This window comes from Anopheles coluzzii, chromosome X (assembly GCF_943734685.1).
Source record: "Anopheles coluzzii chromosome X, AcolN3, whole genome shotgun sequence".
NCBI lineage: Eukaryota > Metazoa > Arthropoda > Insecta > Diptera > Culicidae > Anopheles > Anopheles coluzzii.
The window spans coordinates 2445611-2462262 of record NC_064669.1 but is presented as its reverse complement, the minus strand read 5'-3'; the positions used below and the strand labels follow the sequence as shown (position 1 = coordinate 2462262).

Below are 16652 nucleotides of genomic sequence, written 5' to 3'. Positions count from 1 at the left end.
ACTTCGGCTGGAAGGATTTAATGACGGCGGCGATCTTCCACTCTGCCAAACTGTCAATTAAATGTAACGCTCGGAGATAAATGGCTAATGCAAATGGAAAGGTTTCGGGGCCGTGGTGCCGATCGTGGACGTGTTGCGCCAATTTGCATATTAGTTTCTGCTTTATGGGCCTCGCGACGTGAGGTTCCGGCCGACTACACGACTGTCTAGCGCTGTGGCAAGGATGCCGGGCACTACGCTTCCGGGATGCGGGCAATTTCCCTATTTCGAGCGCGGAATCGCAATCAGTACCAGAGGGTCACAAGTGATTGCAGTGTTCCTTGCGCGCGTTTGCGGTTGAGCAAAGATGACCTCCAACGCTCTAACCGCAAACGAGAGTTGCTTAACTGTGTATGAGAAAAAAAAAGAACGGGTGAGGGGGCTGAACAGCTTCTACGAAAGGACTGTTGATTGCCCAAGTTATGTAAGGCGATATTGACTCCCCCAGTCTGCCCTGCTGCATCGCAGAACACATTCCAGCACACGATTATCTGCTTGCAGCATTCAATCTGAACAACTCACAAAATTCTACACCCTTTCGGCTGTGGGCTTAATCCCATCCCGCCGTCGCTTGCCCTGGGGCGGGCAAACAACATGGGACAACCGCGCGCGCGCTCGCGCGCTGGGCGAATAAATAAGTCCCCGGGGTGGGGGTGTCCCGGTTACGTTATCTAATCTCGCTTGGCAATCACACCACCAGAGCGACGCAAACCCGAGACAAAGGTGCAAAAAACCGTGCCACCAAGCAGGCCACACTTCACGAACCGCAACACGATCGACCTTTCCTGCCGGCCCGAGCAGCACAACCGTCCCGCGGGGCGGTCGAACATCATCGATCTTGCGCGGCTGCCTCGCGACCCCGTCTCCTGCAAGGCGCGGTGTGCGCCGTTCCGCCCGCGCATGGGAACCACTGCAACCACGGTCCCCTTTTTGGTAGCGCGGCCCAGGACACGCAGCATGGGGCGCGTCTAGTGTGGCTTTTTTTGCGCCCATAGTGCTAGAATTATCGCCTTCGGTTGTCGCACTTTGACCGGTTTCGTTGGGTTTATCTGGTGCGCGCTTTGTTCCGAGCATGGCACCGTGCCGGTTACCTCCATCCCCCCGCCCCTTGGAGTGGTGTCACGCCGTTGCTGCCCTATCTTAAAGTGTCCCGCGTCCGCTAATAAGCTGACACAAGCCCTTCACAAGCTTTGGAGCTTTGTTGCGAAAAGGACTGGAAGGGGCGCTAGAGGCTGACCATTTCTGGCTGGACAGTTGCAGCTGATGAGTTAAGGGACGTGGGAAACCACACAAACACACACACACACACACGCGCGCGACTGGCTCTCAGCTGCACGTCTGACCAGAGTACGTCGACGTACACTAGGAAGTATAACGTGCGACTTGTTTATGGTTTGTGTAGCTTTAATTATGCAAACTTACACACACACACACACACACACTAAACACCCGCTGACTACCTCCTGCAACGAAGGAGCGGCGCGGGGGTCTTAAAAGTGGGCAAAAAGGGTGCAGTGTTTGGGTTCGTTTATCATCGCTAAGCGAAAACCATTTACGGCACAGCGAGCCGTTCCAATCGCTGCAAAACCATTTCCATCCAATCCAGCAAGCTGGCCCGGGGGGGTGCGCAAATGGCGTGCGCAACCGTCACCGAGGAACGGTGTACGTGTAAAAAGTCCGCCAGTGGTGCCGTACCACTGGTGGTGGCAATAAGTTAATCTAAATTATCATCTTAATTATTTGTGATTTTACAGCTCACGTACGGGGTGTTGTACGGGTCGGGTCACGAGAGGGTGCAGAAGGTTCGTCGCGCACGCACCATACACCAAGTGCACATGAAGTGACGGACACGCAACACATCCTGGTGAAAAGCGGGTCAATAGTGGTCACGCAGCTCCCGCGTAACCCGTTAACCTTGGGTGTGGAGACGGCTCCTCATCAAAGGTACTGCTGGTCCTGCTTGCCCCCCCCCCCCCCCCCATGCACGGAGTTCGTCGCAAAGGGTTGGCAAGGTCTCTGCGGCTGAAGCTCTCCTTCAGCTGTCGGAGTTGTGTGCAAGATAAGGGTGCCTCCTCCGAGTCATCTGCATAGTCTAGATATGTCAAGAATTTGTAGGCAAATGAAGTTCAAGACCGTCTCATCTTAGCGACTATGCACGCTGGAATGCTGGGCTAGAGATTCATCGCTTTTCGAGATACCCCGTCCGCACTTTGTTGCATCTTTCGGGAGTTCCGCTTCCATCGAGCCGCTGCGGTCAAAATCAATACATACGGTCCCGTGAACTTGAAGCGGCAGTGTGTCCCTGGCACCAACCGCCTCTTTCACCGTTAAACCCCTCCGGCCACACGGTCAGAGGCGCGCTCTCGTGTACCGTTAGAACCGTTGTTTGGCAGTGTCTGTGTGTGTGTGTGTGTGTGTATGGACAGCGGAAGGCAATAACAACGAACCCTTCGACGGACGTTATCGTACTCACGAATCGGACAGTTCGCCGCGGGTCTCCGGTAACCGGTAACGTTCGTCTCCACCCGCAAGCGGCGCAAACTGGGCAGAGAGAGAGATAGAGCGAGAGAGAGAGAGTGGGATGCGGGGGCTTTTTATCGGTCATCGGCCTTCGAGCACGCTCGGGACCGTGCGGCATCGATTGAGCGCGTGGTGGTGGGTATGGGAATCGGCTGACCTCCGATGGAATGTCAATACTGTCTCGTTCGCGTGGTTCTGTTCTCATGTACCCATGAGTCACATACCTACAACAGGCACGCACACACATCCATACACACGTGTACATTACATCCATCAAATTGGATGGTGGATGGTGGAAGCGAGAAACAGCGATAGAACGCATCGATGGTGAGTGTGTTGCATGCCGGAGTGGTGGTGTGGGAACGAAAACGGAACCGCTCACGTCATCGGGCGGGCGACGTCGATCGTTGACATATCGATCGTTCGCAGCTGTGCCAAACAATCTCCACTGGAGGGCAAGAGACTCTCGAGAGAAAGGAGAGACGACGCACAATGGTGACGACGCGTTCGTTTCTGTTAGTTTTGTGGGTTTGCTATCAGTGAGGCTCATAACAAGCTTGCTGAAAAAAGAGCCTGTTGCAGAGATATACAAACAGGCTCTCTTCCTGATGTATTGGAACATTTCGTAGCGTTTCAGTTTTGAATAATTTAGTGTTGGATGTATTATATACAAGAAGAATAGGCGATCAAATTGAATAACATTTCTTCTAGCATCCCATGGACCCATACAAGATTAGAACTCTTGACGGTCATGTTATTGAGCAGCGCACGCAACGGATAGACTACGTGAGCGCCTCGAGTTGTTGAGATTGAAACGCTCTTTTATCATTTAACATTTCAAGCACTGACTCTTGGAAGCCGTGTTGACGGTCGCTTCTGTTTATGACATCCGAAGACAGGTTGAGACGTTGCGTTCACCAGCACACCGGCAGCTTGTCTCTTTGCCATCAGTTCGGGGGCAAGACCGCAGCGACAAAAAGTTTAAGATCCCGTCACTCCCCCCTCATACTCCATGCGCAAAATGATCGGTTGACGACCCCATAAGGTAGAGGATGAAAGTTCTTATTCCGATTCCTTGCGCCGAAGGAAGACTGGAAACAAAAACAAAACAAAAAAACGCGAAAGAAAATCACGTCACGATTTGCCACCCAATCGACCGGCGATCCCTCCCAGGGTTCCGAGGATGGGAACGGCTTTGCCTCTGCCTGCGTTTTTCGGGGCCACGGTTTCGTTCCGTTTCGTCTGAGCAGCGGGCGGGGTAGGTCGTCCGAGCTTGACCGATTTATCCGTGACGGCAGTCACCCTTTCCGCGTCCAAACAGAGGGGCTATCGAGCACAGAAAGGCACGGGGGAGGTAATCAAATAGAATGGCTCCCCTTTTGCCGCAGATGAAGGACGCTGCGAAACGTAATGGTAGAATCCCCTCCCGGGAGTACATTATTACGGTTTTTGCAGGAATTGAAGCATTTGAACGGTTCAAGACGGAGAGATAGAGAGAGAGAGAGAGAGAGATCGAGACGAAGTCAAGTATTCGTAGTTTGGTTGAATCGTGGTACGCGCAGCTCGCGAGCTGGACGGGTGTGTGTACGTGCGCCGGCAGATAGTACAATTTAATTATGATGCAATAATGATTGAGCAGAGCACTAACCTAACGAGCTATTGTTCTTGGGTCGCTAGGAAATTGTACGTCAGGTTATATATCTTCATATATGTGGTGTGTTGCCTTGCTGCTGCAGAGCTGTTTGGAGTGATGAAGCTGCTGGGGAGCTTTTCACCAGCCACTTTCCGATGATGACGTTGTCACCGTAGCCGCACAGAATCCAGCAAGCCATTCTCATCAGCCACATTCAGGGCGTATTGCGCCATATCCAGTCTCTGTTGGCTCAGGCTGCAGAGGCTGTAGCACACAGATCGTCATACTCTCGCTCGACGCAAATAGGCTCCAAGAACCTTTACGAAGCCTCCAACCGTCCCAGGAAACGATGCAGCAGCATCAAAGGTCTTATTAGAAGATAAGCGAACGTGCTGTGTCTCGGCGGTGCTGTGAACTTCGGTTAAAGCTATCGGGCCGGGTACGCGGTAAAGAACATTTCCTCCCGAATTATCTGCCCGAGGTCATCATAATCGGTCAACGGCGAGATACGGCGAAAACGGTGGAAAACATGAAAAGATCTGCACCCCGCCCGCTGCATCTTTCGTGTACCTTTTTCCCCTCCCCGTGCACGTAGCCGCCGGAGGGCACACTGAAGGCTCACTGGAGGCGCGAGGAAGCCGGGAAATTGATTAGAATCGCAAATCAGCACGCTGCATCTCTGGCCGTTCTGTAACCCGGAGGCTTGCCGGGGCGAAACGTGATGGAATTTAATTAATCATATGTTTCCTTCTTCCAGCCCGCGCTCGCTTTTACCCGCACCGCAACTCACTACAGTCGCCACGAATCCGTCTTGAAGGACCAAAAACGTAAATCTATGTGGTTTTGTGTGTGTGTGTGTGTGTGTGTATTCGCAGCGCACCATTTATTTAAATGACTGGCCTCGGACGAAACGAACTGAGGCACGCTCAGCAAAGCCACCTACATTTTCGTGCCACAACCATTCCGCACCATTTGCCCCCGGCCGCTTGGGGTGTTTTTATTTGTACTTTCATGTGGCTTACACGTTTGTCTCAAAATCCGACCCCATTCCCCTAGGAATTAGCGTGTCCCGTTAGGTGGCTCCGGAGCGGCAAACGCAGCCGCAGATCGATCGAGCGGTTCATTAAATTAATTGGAAGACCATCTTCCTCATCCCGAAGAAGCCCCTACGCTGCGCCCCTTTCCCTCCGCCCCGGCAGTGTCCGTGCCGTGTTTGGTTGGTGTTTTGGTTTGTTGGTTTGTTTTATTTTCTACCGCTTTGTTTTGCTACACTGTTCGCGCATTTGCATAATGGTGTCCCGGTGCTTTGATTTAGATGGGCAAACCGGACGGGTGGCGTGTAGTTTTGTTTCTTCTTCTTCTTAGCCGGTTCACCCGGGCTACGGTCCGACAAGGATGCGTCCGATGCGGTGCATTATGGCTGGCCTGGGGCACAAGGCAAGAAACTGGTAGATGGAAACGTCCCGTTGGCTAGTGGAGTAGAGAATTGCAACTGGATTGTCAATACAGAAGCCGTGTTAGCTATGTTGCTGTGATGTTTTGATTTATTGATACATGGGAAACCAAGCGAGCACATTCTTGCACAACGACTTCAAGGAGCAAAAAAATATCAGCATGCTCGTAGCTTTCGAGCTGGCATTATATATTTTTCGATAGCGCATTGTATGGCTGTGCATAATTCTCAGCACCCTAATATTAAATGAAATGCTGATAGTCCTGTCATAAAGATACGTTTGAACTGAGATGACTGGACGCCCTAGCAAACGATCATCAAATAGTAATGAAAATACACATCATGCAGCTCCTATTAGCCTGATGCTACTCATTCCCTGCGCTTATCTGTGGATGAAGTTATTAAGCTAATGGAGATGATCAATTCATTAAAGCAAGAATGAGCTAGAAACGCTTTTAGTGTCATCATCTTTAGCCATCCCAATCTGAGGCGAACCGTTTTCCTATTCCTAGGCCTCCTGGGCTGCTGTTTGCTGAACCATAACCCTCCCGTTTTATTACCTCCACCATCACCACGACCAGTCGAGCATAGAAGGGCAGTAAAACGAAATTAAACTGTTGTCACTAAGCGAACTTCACACGGGCCCAGCCCTTGCAGCCGTTCTACCGTGCCGTTCATACACGCCCGTCTGACGCACGTCAGAAAGAAATTGCAGCGTAACGCGTGGTGCCGTGGCAAGATTAGCCTCCAACGGAACCCGAAAAGGTAGGCCGCGGCGACGTGGGAGTTTTAGTTAAACGTATGATAAATGAAGAGTTCAACGAAAACCACCCCAAAAAAAAAAGAAAAACCTGAATGTCTCATTCCATTGGGAATCTTACCGCAGGTTCGTCGTGTCGCTCCGCGTTGAAGTTGTTTGATTCGACGCAACCGTACAGCGACAAAAACGGGCGAAATTTAAGCGGCACCCCATCAAAAAAAAAAAAACGATTAAAGTACATTCCATGTGTTTTCTTGCTCTTCTCGATGGCAAATTAAAATTCAACCTGTGCAATTTGTGGTTAAAATTTCTTTGCAATCTTGTTGCATGCTACGTTTTATTCTCAAACGCCAAGCACTATTCTCTGGCTTCCCCCGGGCTTGGATAGCATTCCAGCAGTTCGAGCGACGGGGTTTCTGTGCTTTTTCCCCCCTTCTATTTCTTCTTCAAGCACCTCCACCATTCTAGGTTTGCTTGCTCGCTCTGTTTCTCGGTTTGTTTTACCTTTCTCTTTTGCCTACAGTTCCAGAAGCAAAAGCATGCAAACACGGTGAGGTGAATGACAAATTATGAGCTCACCGCCCTCGCAGTAAGTCACGATTCGCTCCTCCTCCCGTTCCACCCGACTCTGCCCCGCTACGCTTTATGCTTGCTGTGTGAGTTTGGCATTCTTTCTCACTTCCTAATTAGAAAGTGCTGTTTTGGACTTGGCGGCTGCGAGAATGTGGCAGAGAGCGAGAGAACATTAAATTAAACAAAAAAAAAACCTGTTCGGGAAGGTTTCGGAAGGTCGCTCGTCAATTTTTCTTTGCACGTTTTCAGCTCCCTCCTTCCCTACTGCTGGCTTCCTCTGTGCGCTGCTAAGCACGGCCTCCCCGGGCCTGAGATCAATCTGGTTTGCCCGGATCGCCCAATCTAACGCCGACAGTCCCATTCGCTACGGTGGATTTTTCAAAGTCCACCCCGGGAGTCGTCGATTTAATTTTTGGTGTTGTTGCTGAGGTTATTTGCCCCTCACAGCTTCTTGATTAAACCGTACCGCCAATAATGGGAAAGATCTATTGTCCAGGTGGCTGCTTTTTTGTCTTTACCCCCTCTCTCCCTCTGTCTCTCTATCTCTCTGTACAGCTTCTGGTATTTGCACCGAGCAAACACAAGGGAAAAACTCCCTGTACAACCTCAGAAGGTCAGATTTTGCTTCGTTCCGTTTCATCCGGAGGACATCGACCACTGAACGATCGAGTTAGCGCAAATTTACAAAAAAAAAGTTTATGCTGGTAAAGAGATTAAGCAGAAGGGGATGGAAGTAGGCAACTGAGCAAAAGGTCTGAGCCGAATCGAACAAACAAACCATTAACTTCCGGACGACGAAAATCTAGCCCCAAGAAACCACCAATCCATCCGTCTTTGTGACGCAATTCCAGCCAGATGCTGTGCCGCTTGGCACCCACGCAAAACCTCGCCAAAAGCCTTCCTTGCCGATGGCGACAGGCAGCCAAGCAAATGAGCAAAAAAAAAAAAAAACAACAACACACAGACATAAAACCCTTTCCCCCGTTCCACTGCTGTACACCGTGCCCTCGAACCAACCGCTCGAACTGTCTGTCATCTTAAATCTCATCCCGCGCTGCGTTAATATTCGTCCGTGGCTGCCGTGCCCTGTCCCCGGCTACGGTTTCTATTTATTTATTTATTTAATATCCAACCTTTATACGCCCTTCGCAGGACGGAGTCGCCGGGCCGTGTGAGCTTAGAACGAGACATAATCCAGCCCGAAGGTTGCCGGCCGGGAAGCCGGGAAGGAAGCGTGGTGTGACTTTAGTGGCGCCACGCCGCTGCCTGCAATCCGGGCGCCACGCGCGTCATGCTAAGCCAGTTGACAGCTCGTTCACACCCGCATCCCCACCCCCGGGGGGGGGGGGAGGCCGAGGTGAGCCGCGAGAAAACGGAGATTTTTGCAGCGCAAATCATGGCAGCTTTGCACCACAGCCGGCCACCACTTTTGGGCTGTTTAGGGTCGCTCCGTTTTCGTTCATTTTGTGCGTTCAAAACGTTGTAGCGCTTAAGATGCTTAAACTATTGCATTTGTTGATTTGTTGCGGTTTTCGGTAGTGATTTCCAGCCCCTCTTTTATGGGCCGTTGTGTGATGGCGGGCACACGCCTACACTAAAATAACCAACCCAATGCCGTAACACCAACAATCGACAGGAATTTAGCCGTGCTGCTGACGGAGCCATGGTCAGGAATATCGTACATCAGTGATAATTATAACACCTTCACGCAACCAACACCGTGTGCGGTGTGTACCAGAAGTCACACTGGGGGCGGGGAGCTGGTTGACAAAAGATGATCATGGGCACAGACCTCACCCTTTTCATCTGGCCTCTCTGACCATAACGGATCGCGGTGGCGAGTGGAAAATGCTGCTTGCAGTGGGAGAAATGTGTCCCATACTTTGACGCCAGCCCATCGCTACAAAAATGAAAGTGAAACATTCCTCACCTAACTTGTCATTAATTGTTTTTGAGAATTTGAATAGAGTGTTGGGAGAAGGCAGATTTAAATATGATTTGAATCACTTTTGCAGTTGCAGTATTACACATTTTTTTGTTTCTGATTGCTACAATTGTTGGTGCCGTGACTAGGATATACAGTTCTAGTTCTGTTGATTGTTATTGACTGCTCGTCTAATGCACATTGGAATGGTGTAATAAAACCACAAATAGAACGTTGTAGTCCAACGCATCGAGTGTGTTTTATTAGCAAATACAATTCCACTACAATCAGCTGCATCCACAGACCGTTCTAAGGTTGTGTAACAAGTGGGCGAGTGCTATAAAAATCTGTTCCGCACTACCTACTCAAGCAAAACATTACTCAATCTCGTAAGAAAAGTCACGATGAAGTTTTATTCTGGTAAGATTTTACAAAGCAGGTAGAAATTCGCAAAAAATAGCCATTTCTATTCTCTCTGCTTCTAGTGGGCAAGCTGGTCAAGGTACTACTGGTAATGGCCGTGTGCTGCCTGCTGCTCTGCACCGCCCCAACAGGAGCTAATCCGCTTCCGGGCAGAGACCGACATACCATCGCAAACAAATCAAAAGATAAAAAAGCGAGCGCACCGAGACACTCGCTTGGAACGGGTGCTAGGATGGCACTGACTGGTGGCGGTGTTCTTGGCGGTGTATTAACAAACATGTAAAATTCACTCCACATGAAGGGACAGCTGGGAAAGCAAACGAATTGGTTCGGTATGAAGTATGCTAAAAAATCTGCGATTTTAATCTCACACTTCATCGGTGATTTCACGAATAGTGTTTCTTATTGATTGGGAAGAATGCGCCAATAAGGTGCCGATACAGTGAGAAAATAAGACATAATTTCTCCCCCAAGACATTAGGTTTTTCAAAAACTTTAAATATATTTGAAAATGCGGACAAGCTATCCAAAATAGCGAGCAATAAATCAGAAAGTAAAAGTCTAACAAACAGTGCAGTCTTTCGGCTAACGAATATGGTTTGAATGTCTTTTGCTCATGCAGCAAAATACATACTTTTACAGTAGTCAGAATATGGCGCCGTGACTAGGATACGTTACTGTGCCCTGTTATTTGTTATTGCCATCTTGTCGTGTGCACAGTTGAATGGTGGCAAATAGTAAAAATAGCAAACAGAACCTTGTTTTTTTTCACACAACACGTGTATTCAAACAGCTGCATCTATAAACCGTGCTATGACTGTGGATAGAGTGGAACATTGCTATAAAATCAGTTTCCTACTACCTGCTCCAACCACATACAATTGTTTAGCACTAGAGAGACCACAATGAAGCTCTATTCTGGTGAGATGCCACTCAGGCAGTCGAAGTTTACAAATAAATAACCTTAATTTCTCTCTACTTCTTGTAGGATATCGATTGCTGGTACTGTTGGTGATGACAGTTTGCTGTCTGCTGCTCTTCATCGCCCCAACAGGAGCTGATCCACTGCCGGGCCAAACCCAACGAACCCTGGGTTACAGGGGAAATGACAAAAGAGCGACCCCACCGATGCACTCGCTTGGCTCGGGTGCCAGGATGGCAATGACCGGAGGGGGCATCCTCGGTGGCATATTTTCCGCTCTTTAAGTAAATACACACACACACACACATACACTTGAAAACAAAATGTACACTGGAAGATTGAGAGCGAAAGTTCTGAGCTAACGAGCTGATTGAAGAACAAATAAGGCATTGGGTGTTTTAGATTTGCTTTTCTTGAGTTAATTTTTATTTAATGGTGCCGTGACCAGGAACCACAAAAATATTACCACTTTTTGGTGCCTTTACCGCTAAAGCAAACACAAAATCTCAAACAAGTTGATTAATTTCGGCAAGCGCGGGGAAAAAATGAATCCTTAACTGTGAACAATAAATCAGAAAGTAAAACTTCGACAAACAGTGCAGCCAATTTGTCAGACGGGAAGTTTAAAAGGAGGGGTTTGGGGGTACCGGGTACCACCATAATGCTCTGCCTTGGTGTTCGCGTCCAGCAGCACCACATTCCCTCTGCCGTCGATATTTATTTCCTCGTTTGTTATGATAATAATGCCTGCATTATGCTCCACAGCCGGCCGATCCTTTCCGCCCGATAGCAGGCGAAGAACAATTGTGCCTGAAGAACATACACGCGCGCACACACACACACACACGGTCTCATCTACATTGAATGGATGTCCTTTCTACCACCCATTGTCCGCCTTCTTTCCCTTTTCCCTTCTTAACCAGCCAGCCAACGTGACGGGCCAGTGACCTTCAACGGGTTGACGCGGGTTCCTCGCTGTGGTTGCATATTTTGCCATTTTCCTTCTTCTTACCCCCTTTCCCCTTTCCAGCAACAACCAAACAACAAGGTTACGGATGGCTTGTTTGCCAAATTGATCGATTGATACGGCACATACACGCACACAGCCCCACATCCTGCGAAGCTTTCCACCCTAGTAACACTGCGGACAAAGGTCCGCTTTGTTGTCGATGTTGTTCGCCGCGTTGTCAACAAATGCATTCCCGGGTTTTATCCCCCCCCCCCTCCCCCCCCGCCCCCTCCTCTCGGATGTGTTGGCCTCGTGCAAGGAAGCTGCAACACACGGGCGTACTTCAGCGAGATTAAAATCGGACAGAAATATTTTCCATATTTATAAGGCACGCACGCTCCTGGGGATCCAACCCCACCGTTCACCCCCTTTTGCATCCTGGGCGTGACCACAAGGAGGGGGGGGGGGGGGGTGGAGATGGTCATGCGTCCCCGCTGGGCGCAAGAAAAGGGAAAATTACTGTCAAATAATTACCCCTGTCGCGGTACCCTTTGCCCCGGCGACTGCCTGCCCAGTTGTAGCAATAGGAAACGAACCCTTGTTTTGTTGTTGTTGTTGTATTATTTTCCTGTTGTCTTTGCACGATCACATTGATAAGAAAGCTGCGCACGGGAGGTACATCGTTAATGCGCGGTGCAGTCGCGCCTTTGTTTCCCCGCTTTCGGGTGGTGGAAACGACCGCCACGCCAAGCCCGGGACGACCTTCAGGAAGGAAGTTGACGCTCTCGCAGGCTATTAATAATTCATCATTTACATACACTGTCGCACGGCCGATGCGGCATGATGTACGCCACGATCGAGCGATTAGCCTTTGGGAAAATCGAGCCGGATGAAGAGGGATCACGGTGAGCCGGTTTAGTCACGCTTGAATCATTCATTAGCCAACTTTTCCGCCCGTGAGCATCGGCCCGGAAAGCTAAGAATGTTTCCCGCCGGTTAAAGCTTCATGAGTTGTATGAGTGTACTGCACACGCTAAAAACCAAAAACCATCGAACAACGCAAAAGCAATCAATGTACAATTTTTATGCGCCGGTTTTCCCCGGGAGTTAATTTCTATCGCTTTCTTTGCAGATCACCTCCCAGCTCTTTTCGCGCAGCGCTAGCCGGCCGCTTCGGCGCTCGGCAGGGAAGCAGGCAGGGGGAAAACAGCACGCCCAACAGCACTGCACGAAACGTCCGTCCGCGTCGGCAGCGAGCTAATCACAGTCATCGTGGCCGCGCTGGCGAGCGCCACGACTGCGGCAAGGCACAACGGCCGGATGAATGAACGCCCAAAAGGGACAGCGGCCTGTGCCTTTTTGTTTCGCAGCTATGCTGAGATGCAAACAAACAGAACAACAACCACCAAACTGCTCGCACTTTGGATCTTCGAGCGAAAATAATGCTTTTAATCATGCATAAAGTCCACACGACGTCTTTTCCCCCATGTTGCTGTGTGTGTGTGTGTGTGTGTGTGCTGTCAGAGGATTTTCTTCCCCAACGCGAAAATATTCATCCTCCCCCCCGCCCCCCGTAGGCCATCACAGCTTCTCAGATGTTTCAAATCAATCGCAAAACGAGCTCGAGGAAGCACCGCGAGGGAGCGACTCAAATTGCCTCTAATAATGGTGACTAAAGCGGCTAAATAATGGAAGAAATAGCAACAGCAACAACAACAACAACAACAAAAAACCACACGATCCTAATCCACAGCCCTGAGCGCGATCGATCGAACGTTCGGGCGTTGCCGCTTCGAGAAAGAGAGAAGAGATAAAACATTGGGAAGCAAGCCGGATCGATGCTGTAGAGCCGATAATTTCAAATTACAGATTCACCATGCCTCATCGGGGGCGTTTGGAGCTTATCATTTGCTGCCCTCAGCCGCCTCTGCCGTCCCACATATGCAGAAACGTTTACGGTGAGGGGAGAGGGGGGGGGGGTTGTAGAATCAAACCGAAGCAAAAAAAACGTCTAATCCAAATCGTTCCATTAAAGTGATCTAAGGCAAGGATTTTTTTTCCATTTTAAATGTTTGCTAGAAGCAGCATGGTTAGACCGTTCCTTGGGAATACAAAAACAACACATTTGCGAATGTGTATTATGTTATTAGGCGAGTAAGAACGATGATTATACGGCACAAAATTATACACCCATAAACATTCGCAAAGGCACGAAACAGCACGACGACTTCCAAGGCTCAATAATATCTATCTTTTTGCAAATCAATTCTGTTCCGAATATTTATCTTGTTATGTTTAATGTTATATCATATCCTACTTGAAAGTTTAAAATTAATTTAATGATCACCCTTGAAAACATGAAACATTTTTAAAATCAATTAAATTCCAACTGTAAGCAAAATAAACAATTAGACATTGAACAGTACTCTGGCATGCACAGTGAGACGAGACTGATTGTTTTGCTAGATACATAATGGAAATATTCCTTTTGCCTGTCCCTTTCCCAAAAACATTTATCAATTCTTTTCACGAACACGATTTTGTGTAGATTTTTCTTTGCTTCATTCGACCGGGAGCCCATAAATAAAGGCAGCTCACACTGAAACCTCATATAATGCTTTGATGTAATCGATGCTGGCACAGTATGATTCCAGGTCGCTGGCTGACCGGCGCAGCTGCTCGTATGCCAGCAGTGTGCCATAAATCCCCCTCCTGACCGTGTGGACAGCGTTCTCCGGGAGAGAGGGAGTTCGCTCCCGTCTAACGCCGCCTAGCTTTGTTTCGCTAACGAGCGTTCTTCAGCTACAAAACCTCCGATTACGTAAAGCGCAAAATAAAAGGAAAAAAACACACACACAAACAGACACACATGTAAGGGAGCTCGAGCGAAAGGTAGAAAGGTGAAACCGTAACACACCGGAGCGTGCGCTAGTGGCCCGCAAGCTCAAAAACCTCGGATGGGGGGGGGGGGGGGCGAAGGGGTTTGGCCCGCCTGACTGAATCGTGGTCAGAGCGTGGTACTTTCAAATTAAACTAGTCCGCCAGTGCGGCCCAAAGCTGGACTGAAGCACCCGGTGGACAGAGAGATGGATACATAGGTGGTGATGCTCCCATATATGCTCGGGAGCATCCTTTTGGAGTTGCTCCAGCTTCAAGCTCGAAGGCATACAAGAGGGAGCGAACAGAAAGCGAAAGGGAAGCAGCGGCCAAGACAGCATCTTCGGCAAATCGGTTCCAGCAAAAGCCCACCACTCAACAAAGGATGATGAATGAGTGCAATGTTATCGCATCTTCCTACGGGTTGCGAGGAAATGGAACGTAACAATCATACACAAAAAAAAAGAACAAAACAAACCAAAAAAAAAAAAACTAGAGCCAAGTCTTCGACCAACGCTTCAGCCGACTCCCATCCGCTCGGTGTTGAAATGTTACGGTCGACAGCGGCGGCAAAGCGAAAGTACACCAATGTCACCAGGGCGAGCCGGTGTCTGGCGAAGCCTAGCAAATGGATTTGGTTGGCACGGGAAAGTGAAAGCCTTTTCCGATGTGCACTGTTCGACATTTAAGGATCGACGACGAACGGTACATGCGGGTTGCTGGCCCCTTCCACTGCCCGCAAGATGCTACATATTTAATAATGGTGGATGTTTGATGTCTTCCAATGGGGCCACGGTTTCGGGGTTCGTTTTAATAACTGAAATGCGCTGGTGCCGTGACTAGGAACCGTACGGGCTATCTGTGGGCTTTTGAAGCCTTCAATTTAATTGAATTATGCTTGCAACGTTCGTTTTTCGCTGCTAGTCAGTTACAGGATCATTTAATGTGTGAGTAATGCTAATGAGCGAGCGCTTAAATCGTTATCGTTGCGACTTTACGTGATAAATGACAGTCGGTGTGGAAGTGGTTGGATTTATTATTTTTCATCTGTAAAAAGATAAAATAAAATTTAATCTCCCTTCTTCTTCTATTTGCTCTTTTTCTCTCTTCGATACAACTTTTGCTTCATTCACTGCTAGTGATTAATGAACCGAGCGCACGGTACCATTGTGCCAGTCGATTATTTGTTCTGTTACACTGTAAACCTGCTCTCTTGACCACACTTTTCGGTTACGATTTCATTCATTCGGTTAATTCGATTGCAATCAGACGAATAATTCGTGTTTACCGATCACAATTGCAATATGCCCGCTCGCTACAAACCACACACACACACACACACACACACACACACACACACACACACACACACACACACACACACACAAACACATTGGCAACATTATTTAAAATACCAAAAAGGAATCATGATCCCCACTGCCGGGCGGCGGGAAACAAGGTCGTCCCCTGGAGGCAGTCGAACAATTCAAGCGGGCCATAGTGAGTGGAGGATATTTATTGCTACAACTACCACGCGCCTTCACCCAGTCCAGTGAGGAGCACGGGAGAAGCCTGCCGCAGGGAGGGGGAAGAAGTTTATGCTTGGTTCTGTTTTTGGGGATATGCGCATTACGTGTTGCGTACCGATCGCCCCCGGGAGAACGGCTTGGCGGTTGAACCCGTCCGATCGTCGATGCCGGCCAGGTGCGGGACGAGGTTCGGCAGGGAGGTTTATGATCGATGATTGGCACCGGGTTGAGTCTGGTTCGATCCTGCCCTCCCCTCTCGACGCGTCTCCGAAGGAGTAAAAAAAAAAACGAGAGTTGCCAACAATTTTTCGTTTCATTTTATAATACCTACAAAAACGGCACTCGCGAGAAATCGTCGGATGCCGATCGTTGAGAAATTGTCTGTTGGTAGCACTGGGGTGATTTTGTTAATTTGTAGTTTATTGTGCTGCGTTCGGGGAAACCCCCGGTGAATAAACATCAAGCAAACACTAGGGTTTTGCCATTTTTTTGCTGCAATTGATTGTGATACGTTTTATTGTACTTCCAGTTTCAAAAATACATATTGGTGCCATGACCAGGATATGATTAACATGCGCAAAAGACCAGTGTTAGAGAAGGTTTCGAATTATTACTTTATTGAATTTACATCAGGGAACAAATCAAATCTGTTTTACTCTTGGAAATACTCATTTTCCTAACGTATAAAAAATATTATATGAATTAAAAGTCTGATAATTAAAGTTGGTCTTACCAGACGGGCTATGGTAATTGCAACATACGTCCAATTTCCAACCGTTTAAGAAAGCAACTGGTTTCTTCCTCCATTTGCTGTTGCTGTAGACTGTTATTGTTTGGCTGATGCTATCCCCCGACGACGTATATCATCTTGAAATGGCGTTACCAATCCGTTTAATAGCTGCCCCGCCGGTGATAAAGCGATCAGTTATCGCGGCACACGGCCATCACTCGCCCTCAGCGCATCACACAATTTAAACGCTTTCGAATTAATTCACCCCCTGTGCTCGTAAGGTGTAAAGACGCCCTTGGAAATTAGCATAAGCGGCTACC

At 48.8% G+C, this 16652-nt stretch overlaps 2 protein-coding genes across 11 annotated transcripts in view; one reads left to right on the top strand and one right to left on the bottom strand.

The window, feature by feature from the left end:
• Nucleotides 1-16652, bottom strand: part of LOC120950297 (cadherin-86C) — a 114004-nt gene that overhangs the window by 13711 nt on the left and 83641 nt on the right. The gene's annotated exons all lie outside the window — the stretch shown is intronic.
• Nucleotides 9281-9894, top strand: LOC120950363 (uncharacterized). The gene is made up of 2 exons (XM_049609718.1): nt 9281-9322; nt 9388-9894. The coding sequence occupies exons 1-2, from the start codon at nt 9307-9309 to the stop codon at nt 9606-9608; spliced, it is 237 nt and encodes a 78-aa protein (XP_049465675.1). The 5' UTR covers nt 9281-9306; the 3' UTR covers nt 9609-9894.